At 35.6% G+C, this 19954-nt stretch overlaps 1 protein-coding gene across 3 annotated transcripts in view; it reads left to right on the forward strand.

Moving 5' to 3' along the window:
- LOC150075313 (mitochondrial inner membrane protein Mpv17-like) overlaps positions 1–19954 on the forward strand; it is a 92711-nt gene that overhangs the window by 23720 nt on the left and 49037 nt on the right. For 2 of the 3 annotated variants that reach the window (XM_090388852.1, XM_090388851.1), the window contains exons 3-4: positions 10318–10410; positions 18456–18551. In XM_090388852.1, coding sequence (XP_090244978.1) covers positions 10318–10410; positions 18456–18551 — 189 coding nt within the window. The remainder of the gene's footprint in view (positions 1–10317; positions 10411–18455; positions 18552–19954) is intronic. The other variant, XM_090388853.1, reaches the window with a different exon arrangement.

The raw sequence follows: 19954 nt of genomic DNA on the forward strand, positions 1-19954 counted from the left end.
GCACAGTAACAAGAAGGCTTGGGTTACAGGATATGTCTTCAGTGAATGGGAGCTTGCGGTTTTCTGTCCTTCAGTGAAGAGTTATCTTGAGAAAAATAATCTTCCTGTGAAGGCACTGCTCCTGCTGGATAATGTGCTAAGCCATGATCCCAACCTTGTTCAATCTCTTCAGGTACAATTTGATTTTGTTCAAGTCAAATTTTTGCCACCCGACACCACTCCGCTTCTTCAACCAAACCAGCAAATGATTGCAAATTTCAAGAAAATCTACACCACAAAAATGTTCACAAGTTGCTTTGCAGACGCCTCTGGTGAAAAGGCTCTCACCCTCAAAGATTCGAGGTCGAAGTTCAACATGGTGGACTGTGTGAGGCTGATTGTAAGTTCTTGCAATGATGTTTCCGCCAGGTACTTAAATTCAGCCTGGAAAAAGATCTGGCCTTTAATTATTCATAACGTTGCCGGATTTGAAGATGATGGTGCTTTGACAAATGATATTGTCACTCTTGGTAAATCAGTGGGTCTGGAGGTTGGCGAAGAGGTTGGAGGTTGAAGGACCTTATTGATGCTCATGGGTGTGAGCTAACAACAGAGGAGCTACAAGACTTGGAGAAAATTACAGAGAGTGACACTGGACTTCAGGAAGCTACAAAAAAAGTTGTCGAAATCAGTCCAGTTGGACAGTTTCTTTGCCAGTAGCAACAAAAGACTGAAAATACGCGTGACGCTTGATATAGTCCCACCACTTCAAGTCTGTTTTTTTCATAAATTAATTTTTAATGTAAAAATGAAGTATAACATGCAAGAAATACCTATTGTATGTGTTGTTGGGGAACGAATTATGGGAAATCAATGTATTATTGGTTTCAAGTTACAATATTTTCACGGCGCCTCAGTAGCCAGGTGGGAAGGAGCAGCAGTGCATAGCACACGCTTCTTGATTAGACTGGGGTTCGAGCCCGTCACCACCAAATACGGAGAATGCGGAAAGGTCAGGGAATGACCACCACATATCCCGGAGCAATATGGCCTTAGTTGCTAATGCTCCTAAAAACCAAATAACAAAACAAACAAAAAAACAATATTTTCAACATACAGTGGGTTTTGTGGAACGAATTACCATCGGATGTTGAGGCCCCATTGTATTAACATTTTGGATATTTGTCTATTATCATCTTGCTAGTAGTTATAATGCCGCCACTCCACATCTTCATTGCCATGAAACTTATGTATAAACTACAAAAGGTAAATACACATAAAGATATACTGGTTAGTTTGGGTTTGACTTCTTTGTAACTTACACTGGCAGGAGGATAATAGATAAGTACCCTATTATTTTATAGTCTAAGTGTTCTTTTCTTTGCCACATACTCAATGCCTTAAAGATCACACGTTATGTTTTTTTTTTTTTTTTTTTCATGTGATTGCAAAAAAAGCTGATAATACACGTTTTGATGTGATTGTGAAAAATCAAGGTTACTGTTGCTTTGGTGAACAAACATCTCAAATTTTTTTTTTTTATGAAAACCCCAAACATGAGAGGTATTTGAACCTATAGTACTTAGTACCATGCTTGGGTTGGAGGTTGAGAAGACGAAAGAAGGTATTTGACTTGGACTTCTGTAGACTGTAATTTTTAGGAAATACGTATGAAGGAAGGTTGTTCCAGAAAACGGCAGTTGAATGAATAAACGAGGAAGATAAAAAGTTAGTATGTATTGACATAGCATTAATATGCTTATGTTGGAGTTCTTTTAATAAAGATTTATCTTTTAATATGAATGTTTATTTTTGTAAATAGCATTACTTAATCATTTTTAACAGTACTGACCAATGAAAATCTTTTTCATTGGTTAGTACTGTTACTAAGTAATTGAACAAAATGAAAAAAGAATTAATTACTTAGAATGCATAAACAAAGTGAAGTTTAAAATATGGTTTATTTCTTTTTCTTTTCTTTTCTTTTTTTTTTTTTTTTTTATCTAGGCCTTTCATGTCTGTGCCAAGCATAGTATCTCATTCTCTGATGTTTTTTTTTTTCCCTAGGCGTGATGTACATGATTGGTTAGTACAATAGTACATATCTGGATTGACTGTGGTTTGAGTTCACATAACTGTTAAATATAGCATTGTATTGTAAACTTCTTTGATTTAGGTGGTTGTGTTGGAGTGCAAACAGAAATTCACTTCACAAATCAATATATATATTCACTGTTTCATAACTGTTAATTTGAATCTTAAATTTGCAGAACTGCCTTCAGTTTATATTAAATGGCTTGATATGACCTGAACTTGCCTTCATACTCCGTTTTAGCTCCAAGCCTTCAGTCTGTTCTTCACTATCATATTAATCATAGAATGGCTGAAACCATTCTACCATTAATATGTCCATTAGCTGCTAGAGAGTTACCTTTTTTTTTTTTTTTTTTTTTTTATTGTTTATGATACAAATTTTCTCCTCTAAAGTTACAAAGTATGGGATTTTTTTGGAATATTTGTACTTTTATTTTTCCCATTTTGCCCATTATGATTAAAAATTACATACTTGTTAAGTTGTTTATTAGAACAACTTAATGAACTTTCAACACAATTATTGTTAAAAATTGTGTTGAAATGATACATGCATGCTTTTGGATATATGGAGAAGAATATAATAAACTTTGTGTACACTGTAATGAGGCTCCATGAAAGCAATCTGCTGTTGTTTACAAACACAGAAATTTAAAGTTGGTTATAATGTTTAGTGTTAGTGTTTCATGTAATAATTGGAGGACTAAAAAATTCTGAGTTCTCTATCACTAATTATGGTAGAGCGTCAGTTATCTGGAATAATTAATGTCAGACCTCTTCCGGATAGAAAAATTTTCTGGATAATCAGATGTAAGGTAAAATTAAATAAATTCTGTTATAATATATCATGGTAGAAGAAAAAGACTTTAAATAGTGCGAAAAAAACAAATTTATTTAATTTAAAAAAATGAGTTGGTCATAAAAATTTGCACATTTACTTTACATATGTATATTTGGATAGGTTTTACCTATCCAAATTTTACTGCAAATTTTATGTGGAAAAATTTAAAGTAATTTTTTTTAAAAATAATGTTCGATCTTTTTTTTTTTGTGACCAATTTTTTTTTCTGCTAAATCTCTCAAGTTCTTTAATATCAGTTTGATTATATCACATTCCTCCTTGTTTTCTGCCCATTTCTGTGCTGTTTCTAAGGTATTTTAAAGGTAAAATGCCAATATTCATTGGCATTTTACCTTAAAAAAGCTGAAAAAAATAATAAATCGCACAGTTTGGGGCTGATGTTATTCTTACTGAATCGGGAGCTAAATTAAACATAATATGAAATGAAGAGAACGAAATATGCTATGAAAAATTGGGTTCACAGAAGCGAATAACTAAACTTATCACTCGTGTTTCTGAGAAAACCCATTAGTCCTAATATTACGTTCTTAGCGTTTTTTCACCAACCTTTCATGGAGTAAAATAAAATTAAAATAAAATAAAACAAAACAAATCTTGATAACTATATTTACAATAACTTGTATTTACAAAATTAATATACGTATTACAATATTAAAAGTATTAAAACACAAGATTAAAATGCATTAAAATATACTAAGTTAAAAGCGATAAAATCCCGTATTGTAATACGTATATTAATTTTATTGTAATATGTATATTAATTTTGTAAATACAGGTTATTGTAAATATAGTTATCAAGATTTGTTTTGTTTTATTTTATTTTAATTTTATTTTACTCCATGAAAGGTTGGTGAAAAAACGCTAAGAACGTAATATGAATATACCCAACCTCAGAGGCCTATTTGAGGAGCCATTAGTCCTAATCTAAAATTTCACCAAATATACGACATAAAAAAAGCAGACTGAAATATTCTCGTAGCATAATAAACATTTGCCTCAAATACTACCATTAATAAAAAAAAAAAAAAAAAAAGAAGAAAAATCAGCCTTTCAAATTATTCTGGATAACTGACATTCTGCTGTATCATTGAGTTGCTACTCTTGCTCTCAGATAGTAAAGACAGTCTCACGATATTCAAACAAACTTTCCTACACAATAAATTAATTAAAACAATAAAAAATGCATTAATTATAAAATAACTGCAGTGTATGTTTTATATGTATTCACTTGAGAGTATCTGGAATGTGGTAACATATAGTCTTCCACTGCACTATGTTTATCTACAATGAGTAAATATTGTAGGTAAACACAGTGTGATACATGGCAGTTAAAGTAGTAAAGGTTGTAGGGTTATATTTTAGTGCATTCATTGCAATCAATTGAAAACTGTATGGATTTCTATCATGACCCACCAGAAAGTTGTAGATAAGTGCTGCAAAATTAATTGGAAAGTTTGAAGGTAATAAGCTTTACACTCAGTTTTTGTCTGTTAAAGTTGTATAGTTCTTGAATGTAAAATGTTTTGAATTACTTTCAGTAACTATACAGCTTTAGCAACTAAAATAGGTCAACTCAGGGTTTGTAGCTGTTACACACACACCCACACATAACAATTATTTCTTACATTTATTCATACTACCCTCTTCTACAATATCAGATGAAAGCTTGTTTCAACAATCAACACGACTAGAGTAAGGATGCCATCAACATTTGGATGCAAAAAATAATTTCGATATCATATATATTTGGATTTCAGGAAAGCTTTTGACATGGTTGTGCATGGAAGACTATTGTACAAATTGGAGCAGAATGGTATTAAGGGTAAGTTGCAACAATGGATAAAAGGATGGTTAAGTGGGAGAAGACAGAGGGTGGTAATCAATGGGTGCTGCTCTTCGTGGACTAATGTTATTAGTGGCTTCCCACAGGGTTCGGTGTTGGGTCTACTGTTGTTTTGTATATTTATCAGTGATATTGATGAAGGTATATCAGGCTTAATGTCGAAGTTTGCAGATGATACAAAGGTTGGCAGGGCTGTTAATGACATTAATGGCAGTGTGCTGCTGCAACAGGATCTAGATAATTTGGGCAGATGGGCTAAGAAGTGGCAACTGAAGTTTAACCTTGACAATGCAAAGTACTGCATATGGGTAGAAGTAACCCCAGAGAAATGTACCAACTGTGTGGTACTACACTTAAGGTGGTAGAAAATCAAAAAGACCTGGGAGTAATTGTGCAGTCAGATATGGCAGGGCAGGGCAGGTCATGGGGTTTTGTCAATGATATATAGGAATTTTGCTAGCAGGGAAAAGGAGGTGATTGTCCCTCTGTATAAGGCAATGGTCAGGCCACGCCTTGAGTACTGCGTACAGGTCTGGAGGCCTCATTTTAGGAAGGATGTAGATTTACTTGAGCGTGTACCGAGAAGGGCAACAAGATTGGTGAGGGGAATGAAGGGATCCTCTTACCAAGAGAGGCTTAAGTTCTGCAAATTGCAGTGGCTGGAGACTAGGCACCTGCGCAGTGATCTGATTGAGGTGTATAAGGCCTTGAATGGGTTGAACACGCTGAATTCTGATGGGATCCTTCCACTTGTTCAGATTACGAACCTAAGGGGGCATAAATTCAAATTAAGAAGGACAGATGTAGAATAGATGTGTGGAAATTTGCCTTTAGCCAGAGGGTGGTTAATTGCTGGAACAAACTTCCATCTGTCGTTGTGGAAGTTGATAGGTTGAATAAATTTAAGGAGGAACTGGACAGGCATTTGGAGGGAATGGTGTGATTTTCTTTTTTTTTTTTTTTTTTTTTGGCTGATGCTGCATAAGCTCATACACTTGCTTTCTTGTATCACATGTCACTACTACTATTTAATTCATTCAGAGCCTTGAACAGATCTCTTTTCAGTTGCCTAGTTTCCAAGTGCTGCATTTTGCAGAACTGATGTCTTCCTTAGTAAAAGTACTATTTTGTTCCCCTCACTAATCTTGTTGCTCTTTGATGTTCCTGGTCTTGGCGCATTATAGCCTTAGTAGCTGATGCGCCAATAAAACCAAAAAACCCAAACCCTCTTTGATGTTCCAACAGATCTACATTCTTCCTAAAATGAGGCTTCCAGACCAGTATGCAATATTCAAGATGTGGCCTTACCATTTCCTTATACAGTGGAATAATTAACTCCTTTTCTATAATGAAAAATTATTGTATATCATTGGGAAAAAAACATGAGAGGTATTGCATTTCTCAATGTTAAACTTCAATTGCCACATCTCAGCTATCTATTATCCATACTTAATTTTTTCAGACGTTGCAGAAGTATACCCTAATTACTGTCAACCTTTATATCATCTGCAGACTTAGACATTAAGTCTAATATGCCATCATCAATATCAGTATCATTAATAAATATTGAAAACATCTATGGGCCCAGTACTGAACCCTGAGGCACTCCACTAATAACATTAGTCCAAGAAGAACAGTGCCCATTGATAACCCCTGTCTTCTCCCACTCAACCATCCCTTTATCCATAGCAGTAACTTGCTCCTAATGTCATACTGCTCCAATTTATACAGTAATATTGCATGTGGAATATTATTAACTGTTTTCTGAAATCTAAGTAGATGATGTAAAAATATTTTTTTTGCATACAGTCCCTTTTGCCACTGCATCATAGTAGCCAATCAGACTGAGGTCTCTAATTACTCACTTCACTCTTTAATCCTCCCTTGTAAATTGAGGAGACATCTGTGCATCTCGAATCCATAGGGACCTCTCCTGAATCCAAGGATGCTCTCAGCTCTCATAATTATGACTAAAGGTTTACTTTTCTCTTTTGCTGCATCCTTTATCATAATTGGATAAATCCCAACAGCCCCATGTGCCTCATTTACATATAGCTTCAATTGAACATTTCTCTTCCAATTTCTTCTCAGTTAACATTGAGTTAAGGCGCCTCCGTAGCCAGGTGGGAAGGAGCAACAGTGCGCAGCACACGCTTCTTGATTAGACCGGGGTTCGAGCCCGTCACCACCAAATACGGGGGATGCGGGAAGGTCAGGGAATGACCACCGCATATCCCGGAGCAATATGGCCTTAGTTGCTAATGCTCCTAAAAACCAAATAACAACAACAACAACAACATTGAGTTATTTGACTTCCAGTTATACTTCAGTATAACATCTGGTATTGCCATCCCTAAAAACCTTTTCACTGTAAGTGTAAATGCAAAATATTTATTCAGTTTATCACAACCTGAAGAGGATCAACAATAGATATGCCATTGTAGTAGTATCAATAGATGTGCCATTCATCCTTTTCCTTCTAGTGCTAATATAATTAAAGTACTCTTTACATTCTTGGCCAAAAACATCTTATAATCCACCTTAGCTTGCCGAAATATCTCCCCCCAGTGACTTGATTGCAGACTAGTTTGTACTTATTGTAGGTTTCTGTGTCCCCTTCTAATTTATAATCATCCCATGTATTTTTCTTCTCTGCCACTAATCTCGTGAGTTTATTTGACATCCATTTAAGTCTTAACCTGGAACAGTATCTCATAGTTGGTATAGAAAGCTTAGTAGCATTTTATGATTATTGCCCTGAAGCATTCAGAGCAATAATCTTGTTGCTAAAAGTCAGATCAGTAGTATTGCTTTCTCTCATTGTTTCTCTAATTGCTGTTGTAGAAAACAGCCATTCAACAAATTTGGAAAAGTCTTGTTACTTTGTAGACTACCATCCCACAAGTTAAAATCCATGTATAAGACATTCTAATTTACCGAATCAATCAATTTGTTTGTATTGTTGTTCGTTATACCCATCATTGCTGTTTGACCTATAACAAGCTCCTATTTTTGTCTTTCGAGTCACACCAAACTAATTCAACATTGCACTGGCCACTCTCACCAACTCTCAGTGCCTTAGGCTCTAGGTGCTTTTTAATGAAGTGCATAATTATTCCTCCCTCTCCCCACTGCTGTCCTGTGTGTCCTTTTTATATACGTTGCACTCGCTGCATTTAAATTCTGCATCCTTTTTTGTCTGAGTGGCGCCACATTGTTGATAATCTTATGATGTACACGTTTGGTGACATAACCAGTACTTTAAATTTATCAAATTTGTTACCTGCACTCCTAGCATTAATGTGTATGCAAGTACTGTATACATGCACCTGTTCTTATTCTTGGTTACCCTAACACAGCCCATGTATTTGCATGTTACAAGAGGACCCACAACAGGCCTTGAAATCCCCAATACCTTGCTTTCCAGGTTGTTTCATGTTCCAATAGAAGCAGTGCAAGGATTATGTACACCTCTGCCTGTGGCCATTGTTGATCTTTTAGTCCATCTATCCTCCCAAAAGCTAGCTAGCAGTTTTCTGACAGCCCTAACCCTGCCTCAATAGCACTAGCAAATATTCTTGCATCCCTTCTATTTAAGTGTATCCCATCCCTATAAAAACAATCTCTCCTGGTAACAAGCACAGGCTATACTGTAAAAAATTCTTCTCCATGAGCCATGCACAGTCTCTACTGGGCTGAATTTATTTACAAGACTCTCATCATGTATACACTCCTGTTATGTCTGCAGAATTGTGGACACATACAAATTTAATATTGTACTTATATGTTTTTGCTGGTCTTAAAATAAAACTGATTTTTTATTATTGCAAAGTGTAAAATTCATTCAAATGAAAACTGCAAAACCAGTATAAAATGCATCTTATACAAAAAACTGGTGATAACCTTGTATAAAATTATTGATTGAAGTCTGTTGGCAACACTGACCACTTGTATAGTGGTCAGTGTTGCCAACCTATTGGTGTTATGTAGAAACAATCAGTTTTCACAATAGTGGTGGCATCCTTGCAGTCACATTCCAAGGCAGAGATACAATCTATAATCCAATTTTTTTTTTTATTGCAGAAGGTACCATCTGCTGAAATTTGTTGTAGAATATTGGCTCAGTATGGTGAAATGTGCATTGGTAAGTGGCGAGTCTGTGAGTGGGTGAATAAGTTTAAGAACAGTATTGAAAGTGTTGAAGACTCCTTCAGAAAAACATTACAAGAGGAAAGTGTTGAATCACTATTGAAGAAATTTCCACAACTTGTAAGATTAGTGTTGGTTCAGCACATACTTAGCAAGGAGTTTCCCTTTTGCAAAGTGTATGCTTGATGGATTCTTCAGTATTTAACATCAGAAATGAAAGTACAACTTGGTTTTCTGTGTTTCTCTTGGACAATATGAGTATGAAGGAGGTACCAAGACAGCACCTCACTCACTCACTCACACACACACACACACACACACACACACACACACACACACACACACACACACACACACACACACACACACACACACACAGTGATTGCAGATGAGTCCAGGGTACACAATTATACACTAGAAATCAAATGCTCAAGTTCAGAAATAATGGTGGCATTCTGAACTTGTATATTTGCAGACTTATAGACTGACCTCTACTGAAGAAAGTCCGTACACAAGCATGGAAAATGTTAAGTATGAATACATAACGTTATATTTTCCAAGCATCAGCTGGAAAAACGTTACTGTGTCCTGGGATCATAAAGGATTGATTCTGGAATATTATCTGGCAAGAGAGATGATAAACAGTGACAAGTGAAAAATATTGTAATGTGTTTCTGAACCATTAAGAAAAGTCATGGTTTGCTGTCCTCAGTATGAGTCTGTAGAAAGATTACACGTGTCCTTGCACCACCAATTCTGCAGTGAATTAGAAAATGGAGTTTAGTTTGAGGTTACCCATCTTCTATATTCACCAGACTTAGCTCTATCTAATTATCACTTGTTTTGACTACAAGAAGGTGCACTATAAGATGTCACTTGTCAGATGAAGAGGTCAAGACAATAGTGCATTCTTCAGCGCTAACCAACAAAACACTTCTCTCTAGGAATCCAGGCATTAGTGTACAGTGCTGAAGGAAGACAGTGGAACATAATGCAACTATGTCTAAAATTAACGTGTATGGTTTTCTGGTTGTTTGTAAAATGACTTTAATTATCTAATTATCACTTGTTTTGACTACAAGAAGATGCACTATAAGATGTCACATCAGATGAAGAGGTCAAGACAATGGTGCATCCTTCAGCACTAACCAACAAAACTTCTCTCTAGGAATCCAGGCATTGGTATAGTGCTGGAGGAAGACAGTGGAACATAATGCAACTGTGTCTAAGATTAACATGCATGGTTTTCTGGTTTGTAAAATGACTTTAATTTAACTTTTGTGCTTTTCATTTGAATAACCTTTGTAAATACTAAATTGTCTCAATGTCATTAGATACACATGCTAGCCAGAAAAATTTTTGATTTGATTAAATTTATCTTGTGTTTTGACAGGCACCTATTCTTCGAAGCTGGTACACATGTTTGGAAAGAATTTTTGGTGCAAAAGGCTCCACAGTAGGTCTAAAAAAGGTGTTCATGGACCAGGTAATTAGCATTAGCATTAGTACAGGCGTATGATGCCAAAAAAAATCATCCTGTTTCTGCCATCTATATACTCCAAAAGTTTGTCTAGTCCAGCCTTGAATTTATTTAAGCATTCAACTTCCACAACAACAGATGGAAGTTTGTTCTAGCAATCAACCATCTTCTGGCTAAAAACAAATTTCCGCACATCTGTTCTACAACTGTCTTTCCTCAATTTAAATTTGTGCCCCCTCAGGTGCAGGATCTGAGACCAAGAGGAAGAATCCCTTCAGCATCAAACCATTTAAGGCTTTATACACCTCAGTCAGATCACCTCGCAGGTGCCTAATTACCAGACTCTGCAATTTGCAGAACTCAAGCCTTTCTTGGTAACAGCAACCCTTTGTGGCACTAACTAATCTCATTTCCCTTCTCTATACTCAGTCCAGCAGCTCTACATCTTTCCTAAAATGAGGCCTCCAGACCTGTATACAGTATACTCAAGGTGTGGCCTGACCATTGCCTTATACAAGGGGGATAATCACCTTATCCCTGGTAGCAAAAATCCTATATATCATTGGCAAGACCCCATGAGCTACTCTTGCAGCCTGTCTGCAATGCTCAGAAAAATACATATCTGACTGCACAATCACCCCCAGGTCTTTTTCATTCTCCACTACCTGAGTGTAATAACGCACAGTTGGTATTTTCTGGGGTTACTGCTACCGATATGCAGCACTTTGCATGCATCTGTCAATGTTAAACTTCAGTTGCCACTTCTCAGCCCATCTGCTCAACTTTTCCAGATCCTATTTCAGTAGTGTACGGTCCTTACTGTCATTAACAACCCTACCAACCTTAGTATAGTCTGCAAACTTGGACATTAAGCCTGATATACCTTCATCGATATCATTGCTAAATACAGAAAACAATGGACCCAGCACTGACTGCTGTGGACGCCATTAATAATATTAGTCCACGAAGAGCAGTGTCCATTGATTACCACTCTCTGTCTTCTCCCACAGAGCCATCCCTTTATTCATAGCAGCAGAAATGTCCCCCAAATGCCACACTGCTCCAACTTTTACATCTGTCTTCCATGTGCAACAGTATCAAAAACTTTCCTAAAATCCAAGTATATGATATCAAAATTATTTTTTGCATTGATTTCCTTTGTGACCACATCGTAGTATCCAATTAAATTGGTCAGACAAGACTTCTCCTTAACAAACCTGTTCTGTGTCTGAACCATAATTGCAGTCTTGTCTAGATTATCCTGCTAGTTTAACCAGTGACTCCATTATTTTCCCCAGAACAGAAGTTAAACTAACAGGTCTGTAATTACTCGTGTCACCTTTCGATCTCTCTTTGCGAATTGGAGATATATTTGCACATCTCCAGTCCCTGGTAACCTCCCCTGAGTTCAGGGATGTCCTCATAATCATGGCTAATTACCTGCTTAATTTCCTTTGCTGCCTCCTTTAATACAACTGGGATAGATCCCTTTCACCCCAGGTGCCTTTCTTATATTTAACTTCAACAATTTCTCATCCGCTTCGCTCTCAGTTATTACAAAATCATTTAACTTACTGTTAGAGTTTGATAAGCTTCTGGTATCCACTTTCCTACAGAATTCCTCACATGGGAATGTAGATGCAAAATACTCATTCAGTCTGTCAACTGATTGAGCAGAATCATCAACAATTGAACCATCGATATCAGTTGTACCAAGCTGATTCATCCCCTTTCTTCTAGAGTTCCAGCAATCTTTCCTGTTTACTGTTTTTCTTTGCATCATTTGCCAAAGATTTCTCGTAATCTGCCATTGCTTGCCTAACCTCCTATGAGACTTGATTACAGACTGTCTTATATCTATCATAGGCATTATGCCTCCTGATAATTTATATGCATCTCATGCATTTTTCTTCTCTGCCACGAGTCTCATTAGTTCATCTGAAATCCATTTAGGCCTAAACCTTGAATGGTATTTCTCAGTTGGTATGAAAAGCCTAGCTGCCAAGATTAATTCCTTGAATGCTTCCCATTTAGAATTTGCTGTTGATAACATCATCAGTTGGTCCCACTGTATAGAATTTAAAAACTGTGCGAAACCACTGTAGTCACCTTTACGAAAGCAAAAACCCTTCCCTTTACTCCTGATGGTAGTTATATCTTTGAGTAAATCTCACATCAGTACACTGTGATCATTGCCACCTAGTGGTTCCTTTATCTGCAGATTCTTAATGCATGAATAATCACTGCTGATAATTAGATCAAGAGTATTACTCCCTCTGTGTTTCCTCTCGAACATGCTGCTGTAGAAAACAGTCATCCAATAAATCCGCAAAAGTCTTGTTAGTGTGCAAGTGATCAACTGACAAATTCCAGTCTATATCTGGGAAGTTAAAATCCCCCATTATAAGCAGAGCCGGTGAAAGAGTTTTGTGCACCTTAGGCGAGACTTGAAATTTGTGCCCCAGTTGTATTCTGTACCATCATCACCCTGCCTATCTACAAGTTTACCTATTCCCATCCATTCTTCTGTCTATCCATTCATCTCTACTATTATCCCTTTTTCCCTACCCTTTCTATTAATATTTTTAGAAGCTTTTAATAAAATATCAAAGTGATGTGCCAACAAAGTGACCCCGAATGTCATAAAACCATAAAAAGATTATGTTGTAAATCAATCTTTTTTTTTTTAATATATTCTTAATATTTGATAAAATATTTAGATAATGTTATTTCTTTATTTAGAAATAATTATTACCTTATTTAATTTAAATAATTATTATTATTTTTTTAAACCACAAAAAAAAAATTACTTTTGTTGGAATGCATCCCTAGGACTTTTGCACCCTTGGCAACCTCCTAGGTTTGCCTAATGGATGGGCTGGCTCTGAATATAAGACAATCTAATTTACTTGCCTACTCAATTTCTCTGTAGAATTGTTCATTGTACTCATGAGAGTCATTAGGCCTATAACACACTCCTACTCTCAATTTTGCTTTCCCATTGCTTATGTCACACCAAACTGACTCAACACTGCACTTTCCACCCATGTAAACTGGATGCACTTCCTTAGATTTTGTGTGTTTCTTAATGAATAGCATGACCCCACCTCCCTTTCTATCTTGTCTAACCTTTCTGTGCACATTGCACTTCCAAAATTCCAATTCTGCATTTTTTAAAACTGTGACACCACATCTCTGATATCCCCAGAATATCTGCCTTTGTTGTCTTGACCAGCACCTCAAATTTATTTACTATACTCTTAGCATTGGTGTATATGCAAGTATACATGCACCCGTTCTTACTCATAATTACGCTAACATGAAACAGCCCATGTATTTACTTGTTCTATGATGGCTCCCAGCCGTCCTTGAAATACCCAGAACCTCGCTTTCCAGGTTCTGGGTATTTCCAGGTTCTGCTGCTCATTCCAATAGAAGCAGTGCAAGAATCCCTTTCACCTCTGCCTGTGACTACTGTTAATCTATCAAGCTAGCAGTTTTCCAACCAACCCAACACTGCATTGGCAAATATTTTTGCACCCTTTCTATTTAAGTTTATGCCATCCCTGTAGAAACAATCTCTCCTGTTAACAAGCATAGACCATGCTGAGAAAAATTCTACCCCATAATTTGTTAATCCATCAAATGAATTATCTTTAATTGACATCTGATTTTTAAAAATATATATTATTTTGTTCATTCAAATTGTAATCAGAAATAAATGAATTTATTAGTATATTTCTGATTAGTAAAAACTGTAAATAAATAAAAGAACTATAAAATAAAATATGCATGTGTAAATGAAATTTAAAATATGTTGCTAATCAGCTTGGGAAATATATTCTTAAAAGTACCAGTTGTGCACAAATCCACACTCGTTTCCAGTCCTACAGTGTCCAACCAGTATGTTGTTGACACCACAGCATTTGCATTGATGATGATCAGCAGTGAAGAGAGTGTGTGTCTTGGGGTGTCTGCTGTGGAACCTCATACATCTGAATGTGTAGCACATCACAATTTGGGATATTGTTCTTGCATTCCCCATGTTGTATTGTGATGTCAGCTGTTGTGCAGTGTCCTGCCGTTGAGCCTGTACAACTCACTGTACCCTTCGCTCACCACAAATGTCCACCTTGCATAATCCTTTACAGTTCTCTCAGTGGGAGGTGATTTGACCTGTTTGACATCATTCTTTTGTACACCTTAACTACAGTGGGCCGTGACCCCCACGAGCTTCCACAGTCGTGCCCTTTTGAAACTTCATGATATCTTTATTACTTCCCATAACTGCTACTTTGTCACTTTGTCTTGCATGACCAGATGGAAATTGCCACTACTCTAGCACACAAAGTTGTTTGGCTTTTTATACTGTGAGCCATACAGCATAGTTAATTTTTTTTTTTTCTTTTATGAAAACCCCAAACATGAAAGGTATCAAAACCTATAGTACATAGTACCGTGCACAGGTTGAAGGAGAAGTATGGGGGAGGGGTGCCGGAAACTTTGCTCTAGAGACTAAACATGGGTTTCACCACTTCAAGCCTCCAATAAGCAAAGTGGTGGTATTTCACTGGTAGTCATAATTCAGTGATCGTTAAGTGTATGCTGAAATATGTGCAAATACACAGGTTTTAAATTTCATTCTCTTTATAAATTTATGATCTAGAAAATAGGAGTGACTAATAATTTCATATTTATAATTTTTTTAATTTTGAAAAGAATAAATAAGTTTTGTTTTGTGGAAAATTGTGTAAAAAAATTTTTTTTTAAATCAATATTTGCATTAAAAAAATTCATATAATGAATAATGTATTTCATTAGTAAAAGGTCACACATTGGTATACTCCAAGCAGAATTCAAAAATAGCAGAAACCTTTTTCAGAAATAAAAGAGGCTAAAATAAAATAAGTCCAGCACCTATAAGTCCAGATTTGCCTTTCCTGATGGTATTGTACAATTTAACAAGATTTTAGAAATTAGGCAGAATCTTTTTTCTATGTTCAACATAAGCCCAGACTTTAAGGTTGAAAACTCAGATCCCAGTCTTCATTGGGAACAAAGACCCCCATGATTGAAACTCAGTGGAGAAAAGTGTACGAATTTTATTTGATTAGACTTTGATACAAAAGTTGCTAAATAAATTTTATGTGAACATTTTATTTCTTTAGAACTAACAAACTCCAACGGTCAGTAAAGCATTTCTTCATTTTAGTATGTTGTGGTACATAATTTATTTTTAAGTTAAAATTATGAAATTTCTTGCTAGAACTTATTAACATAGCACTATCAGCTGATTGATGCCTAGAAAAGTTTGCTTTTCCCAGAAATTTGGAGTCAGCAAAGTAAGTTTTACTCAAAATTATGATCTTATTAGTACAAATGTATAGATCTAGATTGTTTATCTAGGGAATGGGGATGGTAATCTGGATATTATTGGCAGGCAATGTATATTACTATTGATAGTAATATACATTGTCTACCATTAATATCCAGACACACCTCCATTCACAGTTTATCACATACTACTATGTGTCAAGCTCAAGCACTATGTGTCAGGCACAACTATAAATATGCTCATAAGTCTTCAAGGAGACAGTAGTATGATTCTGAATGCAAGATGCTACATAAGAAATTGGTCTGTACCTGACATTTCAATGGCACCGAAGGTCCCTATGTTGAAAATTGGGGACAATATCTGCAAATGGAACCTCTGAAGCTGACAGAACATGACAAGGGAGAAATTACAAAGAATTGTCTGCTCAGAATGCAGGTCAACATTGTTACATCACATGCTGGTCCTCTGTGAGATGATTGGGACATGTCAGCACCAGTACCGCATGCAGGACAATGCGTGATATTATTGTGCAGTAATGCAGCTGTCCACAAGCCACTAATCACTCAAACTAAAGCCAAACACTGTCTAGCCTGGTGTAAGGCCAGCTGTTCTTGGTCCATAGACCAATGGAAAGCATGCTTTAGAGTGACGAGTCGTGGTACCTGGTTTACCAGTCTGACCACCATACCTGGGTGTGGCAGATGCCAGAGAAAGCTGTCTGCTGGACTGTGTCATCCCAGCAGTGAAGTTTGGTAGAGGCAGTGTGATGATATGGTGCTGTTTTTCATGGTTTGGCTTGGGACCATTGGTTATTTTGGACTAAATCATGAATGCTTAGATGTGTCCAGACATTCTGGACAAAAATGTATTACCTATGTTGTGGCAGGATGTCGGGGAAGGCCCATACCTGTTTTAGCATTAGTAGAGGCATGTGATGCAAGAAATCAAGCTGATGTAGCATCAGCCAAAAAAAAAAAACCCTTCCTGTTTCACATCCATTCACTTCAAAAGTTTGTCTAGCTCAGCTTTGAATTTATTTAAGCTATCAACTTCCATGACAACAGATGGAGGTTTGTTCCAGCAATCAACCACCCGCTGGCTAAAGGCAAATTTCCGCACATTTGTTCTACAACTGCCTTTCCTCAATTTGAATTTATGCCCCCTCAGGTGTGAAATCTGAGCAAGAGGAAGAATCCATTCAGCACTGAGTTTGCTCAAACCATTCAAGGCCTTATACACCTCACAGATGCCTAGTCTCTAGACTGCAATTTGCAGAACTTAAAAAAGAAGAATATATCTCTGCATAAGCCTATCTTGGTAACAGCAACCCTTTGTTCTACTCACTAATCTTGTTGCCCTTCTCTGTACTCAGTCTATTAGCTTAACGTCTTTTCTAAAATGAGGCCTCCAGACCTGTATGCAGTACTCAAAGTGTGGCCTGACCATTCCCTTATACAAGGGGATAATCACCTCCTTATCCCTTCTTACAAAATTCCTATATATCATTGACAAGATCCCATGAGCTACTCTTGCAGCCTGTCTGCGCTGCTCAGAAGGACAATTTAGCAGGACAATGCTCCATGTCATACCACTCGTATGGTGACAGGCTGATTTTAGAATATGTGTATCGAAAAGTTGGACTGGCCAGCCCAGAGCCCTGACCTCAATTCTATAGTGAACCTCTGGGATGAATTGAATAGTTGAGTGCGTGTAAGTTAAGACTGCCCAAAAACAGAGCTGAACTGTTTGTCATTTTGAAGCCATATGCCAGAAAATGTCCGAGGACATTTACAAAAAACTGGTGTAGAGTGTTCCATGGAGACTAGAGACTGTCATGAAGGCTAAAGTTTTCAGAACACATTATAAATTTTTCTGTAAATAAAGGTTATTTGTAAATATGCAGGTATCCAAATATTAATACTAGGACAGCATATGTGATTGTAATATATGTATAAGGAGTAGTAAGGTGTAGGTTCATGCAGATGTATTGCACTCACAGTGAGGTTCATTGGTGGTAGTGTAAAATAGACTCAGCTTGTTTTACTTGGCTTCCATACATACTAACCAGTGGCTTAGATTTGTTGTTTGTGGAATCTCAAATGCTTGGCAGTTGTTATATTCCGGACAGTTTTGCATTACTGCGTTATGACAACTCTCTGCACGATAACCTGTATCAGCATGATAATGACCAGTGTCACATAGCATTATTTAATAATGCAGTGATTTGAGGATATACTATGGAAAAGTTGGCTAGTTCATATTTCTGATCTTAAGCTAGTGTTGAAATATTTGCACACAGTATAAGTTTAAGTGTATTTTGGGTTATTCTCTGAATGACTAAAAAAACTGAGGTGTAAGTTAACATTGTAATGTGTATCAGCCTTTGATGCCCAATAAAAGTTGTTAATAATATAGAATATCTCTGCATAATGTCTGAACAGTATTTTTGCTATTAAAATAAATACAGAATATTATGTTTTGTTGGAGGGGGTGGCATCAGCTGTTTATTTTATAAACTGCTGATAAGAAATTAAAATGGCTATTTTAAAAATAGCCATTTTTAAATTTTTTTCCTTATATGAAGATCTTTTTATAAAATGGAGGAAATTTTATTTTCTCCAATTTATGAAAAGATGTATTTAATTGATCACTTCTTGTGTTTTGAATTATGAAAGGCTGTTGGATAATATCAGCATAATTTTTTCCCACCTTTTAGGGAATGTTTACACCATTTTTTTTGGCCAATTTCCTTGTAGTATCAGAAACACTTCAGAAACATTCCTGGTTCCAGATAACGAGCAAACTACAAAGGGTAAGCAAGATTCCATGCATAAAAGAACTTTCCGATCACTTAACTTTAACTTAACTGGATATTTCTGTTTGAATAAGTGTGATTAATAATGTGGTTTGATAAATAAGATTTAGAAATGTTATATGAAAATTTTGACTTTTTTATATTCCAATTAATGGCAATTAAATAACATTGATTCTTCAGCATGAAATGGATTTTCAAATATGAATTGTTTTAAAATATTTTTAACTGTTTAATTTTAATGATTTCATGGTGAATGTTCTCTTGAAGTAGTTACAGAGTGAATTTATATAAAGTAGTATATTTGCTTATGACTATTATATGTTAACTGTTGGCAGTGGTGATGTTGCACCAGACAGGTATGGTTTCAAGATAACGATCCTGCATTAATTATAATTAATGGTTAAAAAAAAAACTGCAATTGTTTCTAGCTTCCTAAATATAGACAACCTTTTACTGCAGTAGTTTTTGAAATGATTTTTTTAAATTAATACAGAGTAATTAAACATGTATAAATGTTCAGCGTACCACCACTGTCTTTGCAGCTGTTTTGCTTTAAGAACAGTATGTGAGAAAACAGATGCTAACATTTTTATGAAATTGTATGTAGTATGCTTTTCCTCTTTCACTGGTTATATAAGTAAACACTTATATAACCAGCAAAAAAAATATATATTTACTTTTTTTTACTTATATATAAAATATAAGTAAAAAAAAATTTACTTAAAAATATAAGTAAACACTTATATAACCTCAAATACAACTTGTGTAACACTGTCTTACACAAGTTGTATTTGAGATTTTATTTTTTCATAAATACAGTACATTAAATATGATATCCACTCGAGATATCAACTACACCGTAGGTAGCAAGAATGTAATTTTCAAATTTCATGCCGTAGTTTCAAATTAAATTTTATGTCATTTCAAGCCCAGCATGCCAAATTTGAAATAAAGTTTGGGGGGAAAAAAAAAAAAAAAAAAAAAAACTAAAATGGATGTAACTTATAGTACTGAATGTATAAATGTATGTTTTTTAATTGTTTAGAAAATATTTTTGTACATAATAAGTGGAAATATATGCACATGTGCACATTTAAAATTTTGCATTCTTAATGGACTTTTCAACTGGAAATTGGACTAGACTAATGGACTGGACTTACGTTTATATTTTACGAATGAAATGTATATTTTCTGCAACACTTTTCTTGAAAAAAGCATAAAACAGAGCATTTTTTTAAATATTTTTATTAAAAATTAAAATTACATAATGTAACTTTTTATTTTTTCAATGCTTTTTTTTACTTTATTTCATGTTTTCTGTGAATAGATTGCAATACATATTGTATTGCAATCCATTCAGACATTTTCGTTTCTCAGGAACTGCACCACTGTGTTTACTC

Source organism: Mastigoproctus giganteus, chromosome 14, assembly GCF_048544385.1.
Source record: "Mastigoproctus giganteus isolate SK-2022 chromosome 14, ASM4854438v1, whole genome shotgun sequence".
Classification (NCBI taxonomy): Eukaryota; Metazoa; Arthropoda; class Arachnida; order Uropygi; family Thelyphonidae; genus Mastigoproctus; species Mastigoproctus giganteus.